Below are 12,096 nucleotides of genomic sequence, written 5' to 3'. Positions count from 1 at the left end.
ACATCATTATTTTTACAGTTTGAATATTTTTTCTCCAAGTTAAATTATAAAAAAACTAAATCAACATACATACAAAGAGGATGTTTAAAACTTTTACAATAACAAATTTAAATTTCTTCTCCCAACAACCGATGAAGCAGTTTAAAAAATTTTACGAGGACCAAATCTATCCCCCGAACGACAGCCAACGTTTTGTTGTTGCGTAATCTTAAAAATACAATGTTATATCATTAGGAGAATAGAAATAAAAAGTATGTTTGGATGATTCGTTTCTAGAAAGAGTTCACGTCAATATGTTTTATGGTTTAACAGAGATGTTTTGTTACCTTTTTATGTTCATTCGTATCAGAAAAGTTGCAAACAAAATCGTTTAGAATCTCATCTCATCTCTCTAGCTAATCCATAATTATCACAAATCACAAAATGCTGTAGAATTGAATTGGATTGAATTAAATTTTCATTTCAGTGACATAAATACAAATAATCTACAGTTACAGTTTTTAAATATGGAGACCGTCAAATAGTTGTATTAGCTAATCGGGTGTGGCCACCAGTGAGAAAAAACCTATATATAAAAAGTTATATAAATATGTATATATGATGACAAATAGTAAATATTAACTCAGATTGACCCCAGTTTAAGTTCAAGAAAAAATTTTATATAAAAAAAGTAACTAAATCAGGACCATTCTTGTAGCTTTCTAGAAAGAAGAGTTTCCATTTTGATTTAATTTGACCAGAGCTTAAAGAGGCCAAGTCATGTCTAGTTGCTGGAACCAAGACCAAGTTAAACCTATTTTTCCTTGCTTATGTCTTAATTAGAAAATTTTTTAGCTAACGTTGTCTCTACAAAAAGACTAATCAAACTTTCTTCGAACTACTAACCTTTTTTTACATTCGTTTTAGATGATGCTATATAATTCCAACTATTTGTTGTACTTGGTGACGTATTGTAGGACTGTTATCTTTCGTTGAAAACAAATATTTTACCACGCCTTCACGCGACTCATGTCAACAACGCTAAAAAGCGTTTTCAGTTTGTTTTGTTTTTCACAGTTTTATTCGAATGATATGTTTGAATGCCACAGCTTTCTTAAAAATAGCAACCTCGTTTCCTGAATGCATGAAAGCAAGAAAAACGTTGATATAACCGAGACTAAGGGATTTTGACTTATCAAGAGAAAAAAGTGACACTTTCATCCAAAAATTTTCTTGCAGCACAATCACAATACTTAAAATCAGATTCTCACGTAAAATTAGATTCTCTTTTTCACATAAATTTTTTATTTAATGTTTAGTCTGTGTCTTAACTTGTTGTACAAGAACTAAAAGATGCTTATGATATTTAAACAGTTCAAAAGCAGACTGTTATATGAACGAGTCAAACCCGACGCCTGCGCTTTGAGTTCGTGTAAAGTTTGAATGTGCTGACATCACTTGGTATCTATTGGAGTCAAATTTGTAATCTGACAAAAAGTGATACGTTTTGGGTGACCTTTTGGAGGACACAATGGTGCTCGTTATCTTTGCATACATATATACAAGGCTTTCAGTAAAGAAAATACTTTCTAGGAATGTAATAAATAATTTAAATAGCCCGCTAAGGCAAGATCTGGAGGGAGAACAGCGAGTTTGACATCAAACTCTTGATGAAAACGAGCTCTAACATGGACTTGCAACTTTAAATTGTTCCGCTAAGAAATTAAAATAATAAATTCAACAAAAATCATCAATACATAGCTGGCTCAAATTTTGATTGATAAGTGAGCCTAATTGTTAGCTTTCTACAAATCGGTCATCATATTTGTTCTTCTTGATTACCCAGTTAAACTCCATGCAGGGTAGATAAAAATTTTTGCAGAGCAATTATTAATTATTTTATAAGCATAACATATAAACGACCATGCCAGGGGAGTTTTACCGCACAATCAAAAAGATAAAATGGCGAATGGAATAAGGTTGCATGTTTCTGTGACTTATGCAAGGAGGGTCCTTTTATGTTTCAATTTTTATTTAAAAATATGGCTCTTTCTTAACGCTAATGTATCAGACAGTTATAAATACATTAACTATTTTGATTAAAAATAATTTGTAAAGGGTCAGAAATAACGGACTTCAACTCCAGTCTAATCAACTTGGGGTCACTTGGGACCGAAATTAAATCAGTGCCCCAAAGTTGGACCAATACAGCCCTTTCGAAATCGACGTGTTGATGAAGTCAACATGAATCCTTTTTACCCTAATATTTTCTAAACAGTTCGTCACTCGTGTTCCCATACATTATTTTGTCCAGCCTTACATTTCTCTTTCCAACGGAAAAGATGTTAAAGGTCATTGATGTCGTAATCAATTTCTGTTCTCCCGAGTATTAACTAGTGATCAATACAATTAGTGAAATAATTAATAGTATAATTGATATAATCTACAACTCGATTGAAATTTAACCTATCAAAGCAGTTGTCTAATTAATTATACTGGTTGCTTACTTTATTGAACGTTTCAAACGCATTGAACGCATTCGTTAACTAACATCGTTTTTCCATACGTATCTCCCAGAGTTTGTAACGTAGAAAATTACTAAGAAACTTTTAATGTTTTGAAACAAAATTCTCTAAGGCGGCAGTGTGTCTGGTTAAATGAGTGTTCACTTTATAAGCTGGCATCATTGTATTGTCAGCCTGTCTTTTATTTATTCTTCAGTAATTCACAATATGTTTCTTGGAATAGAGATTGTACTTTGATTGCAAAACTATAAAAAAACATTACCAATTAGACGAGGTATGAGTAATACAAATACTGGATGTGATCTAACGTAAATTGATTAACAACATGGTAAGTCAATATTTTTTCCCATCGAATGTTTATGTATGCATAGTAAACTTGAAATTTTTTTTATATTAGAAACAAAGTCAAGTGATTTAACTGTAGCCAAAAGTAATCTGTTTCCTGGACTTGTTCAACGAGGAATAGCTCTCAACAGGCATTGTAACTTCCGTACTGCTATAGAGTGCTACAGGTCGGTACTTATTAGTGTCAAACAAAAGCGGCGACACTTCCGGCTGAAGCTACCTCACAGACGTAAATTTATAGACATTTAAGTAACAGTAAATTTATCATCGTGTTTTCTTGTCACTTATCCAACAAATCGTAACATAAGGACGGAAGGTCGTGTAGTACATTGAAATATTGTAAATTCTATAACTTCAAACAGAAACCCATTTATACAGACAGACTTAACAGCTTTAGGTAGATATGGTCACTAGAAATTCAAACTGCAAACAGACCTGTTGGATAAAACATGTAATAAATCTTTTTTCCCTATCAGAATACTGGAGTTATAGTTGAATAAGATTTACACTTGCTATGTTTGCTCAGTATTTTCTAATTGACAAACAGCATTGACTTTTTACTCTCAGTAGTTAGCTTTTTTAACTTTTATGGCACTAATTAACTTAGAAATAAAAATTACGCCACCAGTAGGTAACTATTTATGCCCTTGCTCTAAGGCGACAGAAGTGAAAAATCTGTGATTTTCTTTTTCTTGAACAGAATGAATACAGTCTCGTACTTTTCCCACAAAATGACCTTTGATTAAATTATCATTAATTCGCATCTTTTTACGCCCATTGACGACCAACAACTCCATATCACACACTAGAGCGTAAAATATTGCCATGCATTTTTTCGCGTTTTCGCCCTTTTAGTTTTGCAATTTAATAGCAGCTCCAAGTTGTGTATCTTTATGTTTTCGACGTGAAACAACTGTATTAACATCGACGTAAAAAAACTGTATTAACGTCGACGTAAAACAACTGTAATAACGTTAACGTAAAACAACTATAATAACGTCGACGTAAAACAACTGTATTAGCGTCGACGTAAAACAACTGTAATAACGTCAACGTAAAACAACTGAATAACGTCGACGTAAAACAACTGTAATAACGTCAACGTAAAACAACTGTATCATTTTGGTGTTCTAATAAAAGAAACTTGAGTTAAAAGTCTTATATTCTGATTACACATTGCCTATACACGTACTTATTTTTGTAATCAACTGGACTTTTGACTGAGTACTTGAGTTGCTTAAAATCTATCTTGTTTCTATTTTTAGGAGAGTTAACAAGAATTCTCCTAATAATGCTTGCTATAAAATTCCTGTAATACCCATAAAGCAAATGAATATTTAGTTTAAAAGCAGGATTAGGAAAGGAGGTATGACGTGCCATACGGGGAATATTTTTTTGCTAAGCAGACTGTATTTTATTGAGTAACTAAGAACAAAGAGTTCACTAAACTCTTTTTTTGTTTACTTTTAGATAAAAGCAACACATAACAGCACTGATGAAGAAAATGTTTGACGCATTAGCGAGTGTGAAAAAGAGATGAAAAAAGCATATGATAAACTGACTGAAGAAATTTCAAACTGTGAAGAAGACAAGACAAGTCTTGATAACATGGATTTCCTTGACGACATTGGTGACTTCTTCTTTTCTGACAACAGAAAGAGGCGCAAAGCTTATAAAAAATCTATTCAAGGTACGATTGACTTGTATGAAGATTCAAAACAATTGGCAAACGATAATCAAAATCATCTGGTATGCATAAAAGCATTGGTCAGGGAATTCCAGTGTTCCTTTTTTATGGCTTTGAATTTTGTGGAGATTAGGTTAGGAATAACACTGCCAAACCCTTTGAAAAAATCCATTGTTTCGGCGCTGCTTTTAGTCCTTGGGACAGTCATTGGAATTGCAATGACATATATTTCATATGTCAATGAAGTTTTGAATGGTGTTGTTACGATCTGTGTTTTCGTCATAATAGAAGAGATTCTGATGGTGACAGCAGGTATAATGCGAGGCTATGAACGAAAAAAATGCTTCGAAGAAGGAACGAAAGCATACAACAAGAAAATGAAAGTGATTCGCAGAAAGGTTTATGAACCTTTGCAAGAAATGTTGAAACAACTGGAATCGTGGTATAAAGATCAATTAGTCAGTGTCTTTTCAGATACGTCATTCCGATCTGACCTTCATACTGTTCAGACGTCTTTTTGCCGCGCAAAAAAAGGGCGTCGCCTGTGTCAAAAAACTCATTTTAACTTTAAAGAACTAAAGACTTGAATATGTCCACCAACACAAGCCCCATCAGTATCAACCTAAGGAGTAATGTAAGAGCCAAGACCACCAACACAACCAACAACAACACGAAAAGTGAAATGCTCCCGGAAGAATCCTCATCCAACTTGGCAATCACACAAGACTTCCTTATTGAGCAGATCTCTAACCTCAAAGAATATTTCAAAAACGGACTATTGCAACAAAAAAATGATATCGTTGAACAACTAAGAACTGAAAATAAAGTTTTAAGAGATGAAATTGATGCAATGAAAGAGAAAAATCAAGAAAAAGATAAATTCATGCTGGAATTGGAAAAAGACGTGATTAATCTCCAACAGTACGTCCGACGGAACAATGTTGAGATTTGTGGTATACCTAATTCTATTGACCAAGATGAGCTTCAAGATAAAGTCATTGAGATTGCTAAGGCTATAGGTGTTGAATTTTCTGAAAGCGATGTTGAAGCATGCCACCGCCTTTACGCTAGAGAAAACGAAACTAAGAAGACGATTGTACGCTTCGTTAACAAAAAAAACTGCGACCTTTTACATGCAAATAAATTCAAGTTAAAAGATTCGAACTCGAAAACTAAAAAGAAATTGCGAGAAATTGGTCTGAAAGGAAATATTTTTATTAATTTTAATCTATCCCCGTACATGAAGTTCCTGTGGGGCAAATGTAAGAGACTTCATTCAAAGAAGATGATCAATCGTTTTTGGGTTTTTAATGGAAATCTCTTCATCGTTGTTGAAGAAAATGATCAGAAAATTAAGATAGATCACTTTGATAAACTTTCTGGCCTATTTCCAACTTTCAACTTTAACGCTGATGCCGAATAAATTTTTTCGATTCTCCACGCTTACTAATATTTTTAGTATAATTACCAACTAGGAAAATTTTTTGTTAGTACGATCTATAATTGATTTCTAATATGGCGGCGAAGATGTGCTAAAATTAGTCTGATGCTCATGCAGTTATTTATGTGAGTTCTTTGGCTTCCCTCTCAAACGCGCAAACTAAGAATTAGTAAGTTTTTTTGTGGTATATGCAGTGAATTGATTAGGGCAAATTCTAACTGTATTTTTTGTGATTTTTGTAAACTTTGGGTTCACCCAAGTTGTAACTTGCTTAATTCTAATGACTTCAAAAAACTCACCAAGGATAACTCAGATGAGGCATGGTCGTGTTTAAAGTGTAATTCTGAAATTTTTCCATTCCAGAGTGACAATACACCTCTGTTTGAGGCACAAAAAAGTCAGATTTTTTCTGACGTTAACTCTCATATTGAAACCTCTTTTTCAAATAATGTTGATGATGAAGATGAACGGTTTACTAATTGTAAATACTATGAATATAACAGCTTTAACTCTACTCTTGAACAACTTTCTTCTTCGGACCTTACACCTAATTTTTCTTATTTTCATCTTAATACTTGTTCTCTTCCCAAGAATATTGATAATATCAACATTCTTCTGAACTCTCTCAATATTGACTTTGATGTGTTAGGCTTCAGTGAAACTAGACTTAGTAAGCACTCAATAACACCAATTTTAAAAGGTTATAGAGGATTTCATAACCTTTCAAGCAGCAATGCAGGAGGTACTTCCTTGTATATTTCTAATTCGCTAACAGTAGTGGTACGCTCAGACCTTTCAAATTTGCTCTTTCTTGAAAGTAAATTAGAATCAACTTTTGTAGAAATCTTAGATAACAATCGTAAAAATACCATTGTTGGGTGCATTTATAAACACCCTAATATGCCAATTCCTGAATTTATTAATTTGTATCTTAAACCCTTCTTTGAAGTAGCTATTAAGCAAAAACAAAAACTTATTTTAATGGGAGATTTTAATATTGATCTTCTAAAATGTGAAAGTAACCATCTAGTTGATGATTTCCTGGATGAACTTTATTCTAATTTTTTACAACCATCTATAACAATTCCAACCAGAATATCTAATACATCTAAAACTTTAATTGATAATATATTTACATCTAATCCATTTACAAAATATTTCTCAGGTAACATCATCACCTCAATTTCAGACCACCTTCCTCAATTTTTAATTTATTTTGACAATAGACTTAAAGTCAAGGATAATTTAGACACCTATTACAAGGATTGGAAAAATTTAAACATTAATGCCGTAATAAATGACATAGAATCTATAGATTGGGATTCTACTTTGCTTTTAAATGAAAATAATGTAAATAACTCTTTTAACCTTTTTTTTAATCAATTAGACCAAATTGTAAGTAGACATACCCCTAATAAAAAACTATCAAAAAAACAATTAAGTAATAGAAATAAACCTTGGGTCACTAGAGCTATTCTAAAATCCATTAACATCCGCAATAATTACTATAAAAAGTTAATCAAAGCTAAAAACCAAGAAAAAAAATTATATTATCAAAACCAATATAAATTTTATAGAAATCGTATAGTTAATCTTATCAGGAACTCAAAATCAAACTATTATAAAGAATTTTTCTTAATCAACAAAAATAACAGTAGAAAAATTTGGAAAGGTATAAAGGATATTTTAAATAATAAAGATAACAACAGTAGATCTAGCACTTCTTCCTTAAAAATAAATGATAAAATAATCTCTGAAAAATTAACTGTAGCTAATGCTTTTAATGAACATTTTACTTCTGTTGCAGATAAAATTAGAAACCAAATTCCACATAACAATACACACTTTTCATCTTACCTAAAAAATAATAACAGTAACTCATTATTCTTTAACCCTGTAACAATAGAAGAAGTTTTAAAGATCATAAATAACCTTGATTTAACCAAAGCATCGGGCCCAAACAGTGTCCCTAATCTTATCTTAAAACAAGCCAACATAGCAATTTCTGCAATATTAACCAAACTTTTTAATCTTTCCCTACAACAAGGTGTATTCCCAAACATATTAAAGATGGTTAGTGTCATACCAATCTACAAGAATAAAGGGTCTCCTCTTGATCCAAATAATTATAGACCCATATCATTATTAAGCAATTTGGATAAGATCTTTGAAAAAATAATTAAAAACCGATTAATTTCTTTCCTAGATTCTAATAAAATTATAACCAATAAACAATTTGGATTTAGGACCAAGCATTCAACCACCCATGCACTAATTGGTCTCACTAAAACTATTCGACAAAATTTAGATAATTGTAAGTTTGCATGTGGAATCTTCATAGACCTTCAAAAGGCCTTTGATACTGTATCACACGAAATTCTCCTTTCAAAGCTTGAACATTATGGAATTAGAGGTGTAACAAACTCCTGGTTTCGCTCCTATCTCAGCGATAGGGTACAATATGTCTCCCTAACTAACACCAAATCTAAAAAACTTTTTATTAAACATGGAGTTCCCCAAGGTTCCGTTCTTGGTCCTATTTTATTTTTACTTTATATTAATGATTTAATTAACTCAATAATTTTTTCAGAAATTTTTCATTTTGCAGATGACACTTGCATGTTATATGCTAACCATAATCTGAAAAAAATGCAGAAGCATTTAAATATAGATTTAAAATGTATATATAAATGGCTAACTGCAAATAAAATAGCATTAAATGTAGCAAAGACTGAAGTCATCCTATTTAGGCAAAGAAATAAAGCAGTCAACTATGATATAAGGCTGAAATTAAATGGAAAAAAACTTGAATTCTCATCTCATGTAAGATATCTAGGTATATTAATAGATGAATTTCTAGATTGGGATTTCCACATATCTTATATTGGCAATAAATTAAGAAAAACAAATGGAGCTCTTTGCAAACTAAGATATTATGTGCCTAAGGATATCCTACTTTCAATTTACCATGCATTATTTTCTTCTCATATTTCTTATAGTCCGCAAGTGTGAGGTCTCACTTCAAAGTCGTGTAGAATTTTTCGCTTACAAAAAGCTGCTCTCCGAATCATTACTTTTTCTAAATTTAACTCACCATCAAATCCTATTTTTCTTAATCTTAATATTCTTACTCTTTCAGATCTTATAAAATTTCTCAACATTATTTTAACTTTTAATATTATAAATCTGCATTCTCCAGGTAATATTTGTGATATTTTTAAATTGATCTGCCATTCATCTAATCATTCAACAAGAAGTAAATCCATTAAACTTCTAGCTAGACCTTCTGTTAAGACTACCTCATTTGGTCTCAAATCTATACGTTACCAATCTATTATTAATTGGAACAATATCCAACAACACTTTCACCAATACGACCTAGCCTCTCTCACTCTAAAACAACTAAAAAAAATCTGCAAAACTTATCTTCTGGATTGCTATAACACTAATCTCTCCACTGCATAAAAAAGATTTTACTAAAAAAATTTTTTTTTGTAGTGTCATACTGCTTATTGCAATCGTTTGATCTTATATAGGTGGCCATCACCTACATTAGTATTTATACTATCTGATGGTCTCCCCGTAGGTATTTATTTAATGTAAAATATACAGTTATCTCACACGAAATAAATACTACTGCTACTGCTACTACTACTACTACTACTACTACTACTACTACTACTACTACTACTACGTTGTGGGCATACCTTAAATTCTTGTTTGTAAGCGTTGGTGTAGCGCTAGCTGGTACAGCAATGCTTGCTTTACTTTTCTAGAGCATCTACAACATTACGAAGTAGCTATTACTGCATAATTTCTTTTCATACTTTTTTCATACTTTTCATACATACAATCATACTTTTGTCTCGTATTCCTTCAATAATTTCTAAATCGTCTAAACATCAACCCATTTTAATGAATCATTTGTTGATATTTGGCTTCGCTTTTTGAACTTTTGTTAACAAAGTTGTGGGTACATAACACGCGAGAACTGCTAGTAAATGTAGCACTTCCATGTGTGTATACAAGTATAAGAAGGTGTTTTTTATATAAAATAATGCACTTATTATGGAATTTTTATCTAATTTTTATGTTTTGTCATTAGTTTTTACCGTCATCTCTTATTCAGTGACCTGTTTACGCAAAAACGGATTTGTAAGTGGTTAAGATCAGATATATTTTTTTACCAAACGTGTACCGACAGTATGTTGCATAGATAAGCATTTTTGTGGTTTTATGGGGTGAAATTAAGTAGGTTTTTTTACCAGTAAACATCAAAGATTTTTAACTCGAGATAAACTAGAAAACTTCACGTGCTATAGTAGTAACAGCATTTTATAACCTTTGTTCAAACTTCTTTGAACTTAAAAAATATTTGTCATGCGCAACAGTCCCTTTTTCGCAACAGTTACAGTTCGTTTTGATGAGATGGCGTCAAACTTGATAAATATACATACCGGAAACAATCTACAATAGATCCAACGTGCAATATGCTGACTCCATTCGAGTCTTTACGTTACTTACCTTTACTCACAAATTTGTTCAGTGAGTTAAGTGGCATTAAATAATATGTTCGTCATACGTTGCTTAACACTTTTTTTATTGTTTATTAATTATTTTGTGTGTATTATTATAAATAATGCAGCACTTAAAGATGTAAACAAAACTGGTATTTATAATACGCTGCTTTTTATTTTGCGTCTAGTGTGTTGTCATTCTGCAAAGTTTTCAATAAAAATTTAATGTTTTTTATATGAAAAACAATTTTTTCTTCGAACTCTCTCCGAATATTCTCAATATCAAAACATTAATCTTTATACAGAATTTTTTTTGCCATGATAGCTGCAACATGTAAAATTGATTTATAGCAAAGACTTTTTTTATAGAGCAGAATAAGTCAGTCGATCTGGTCTTTAAAATTAACACTGTCATCATGAACTTTATTCAGCAGCCGTGCAGCAGTGCAGTTGGCCTATCGTTTAACGTAAGACATGACTGTCTATAATAATAGGCGGATTTCTTGTGTTGGAGGGCCAAAGTGGAAGCCAAACCAATAGAGTAAGGAGGTTATGGGCGTATAAATTGGTCTAATGTGCCAAAACAAAGTCAGCAATTTCCTTTATATGTCATCTGGAAATGTTAAGTTTCATTCCTATTCGTTGAAATGGTATACATCATTTCGATCAGTCTATTTAATTAGCTGCTATGAGAAAAAAATTCTCCAGAGAAGTTGAACTAAGTTATATTTCCGCCATTTTTTCATTCTCCAATTAGGCGGGTTTTTTAAGGGCCACATATATAGGAGTTTATACCACGTACAGAATTGGTATACTTTGTAGCCCAGTAACTGAGAAACGTGAGTGAAGATGTTTTTCTTTTGGTTTAAAACCCTTTGTTTCAAAAAAAGTGTTTCAAAAAAGATTTAATGACCACTTTTAATATATATTATATGTTAAATAGAAACAAGTGAAGTTTGGTATTATTCATAATGTTAGGGAACTTGTCCGTTGCGTCTTGCCTTATTAGTAGCTTGGAACTCTTTCAGTTTTATGAAATAGACTAAGATGCTTTCGCAGAAACAGTCAAACTGGTGTTACACGAAGATCTTAATACACTTTTAAGTTCCATATTAAATTTTAACGACTAGTTTCGACGTACTACAAATGTCATAATCATCATACAGTAAAATTTTGGTTAGGTTACAAGTGTTGTATATAAATTTACAAGTCCTATGTGAATATTCACTATATAAAGTGATACAAAAATACACAATAATTATAGTGCTTTATAAAAATAAAAAATCAGTGAAAAAAACTAATTAAAATATGTTAAAAATTAGGTAAATAGTCATATGATACAGTATAATATGCTAGAAAGTTGCGTTCTCAGCATTTTTCATTGAAATTATTTCAAGTCAGCGAAAAAAATATCCAACTTAAGAAAACAACTACAGTAAATAAAGAATTTTGTTAAAATCTCGGCATTTGTGTCGCTATCAGTGTCACCATTGATAACGTTCATATCAGCAAAATTTTGCTATCATATTTCAGTTTTTTTCATATATAAAAATCTAGCATCAGTTTTAAGTGACACAAAATTAAGGTTCAAGTATATAACTA

The 12,096-nt window shown here is 31.5% G+C and overlaps 2 protein-coding genes across 2 annotated transcripts in view; both read left to right on the top strand.

Annotated features, from left to right (window-relative positions):
• The window catches only part of LOC130613817 (uncharacterized), a 30,990-nt gene that overhangs the window by 9,667 nt on the left and 9,227 nt on the right, over positions 1-12,096 (top strand). The gene's annotated exons all lie outside the window — the stretch shown is intronic.
• On the top strand, positions 3,174-6,473 carry LOC130613821 (uncharacterized). Its single transcript, XM_057435171.1, has 2 exons — positions 3,174-4,215; positions 4,320-6,473. Exon 2 carries the CDS (start codon positions 5,126-5,128, stop codon positions 5,957-5,959), a length of 834 nt encoding a protein of 277 aa, XP_057291154.1. The 5' UTR covers positions 3,174-4,215; positions 4,320-5,125; the 3' UTR covers positions 5,960-6,473.

Source organism: Hydractinia symbiolongicarpus, chromosome 11 (assembly GCF_029227915.1).
Source record: "Hydractinia symbiolongicarpus strain clone_291-10 chromosome 11, HSymV2.1, whole genome shotgun sequence".
Classification (NCBI taxonomy): domain Eukaryota; kingdom Metazoa; phylum Cnidaria; class Hydrozoa; order Anthoathecata; family Hydractiniidae; genus Hydractinia; species Hydractinia symbiolongicarpus.
This window is presented reverse-complemented; position numbering and strand designations above follow the sequence as displayed.

Bases quoted from the DNA above. Each gene is read 5' to 3' on its own strand.
- LOC130613821 (XM_057435171.1), top strand. From the start codon at position 5,126: ATGTCCACCAACACAAGCCCCATCAGTATCAACCTAAGGAGTAATGTA.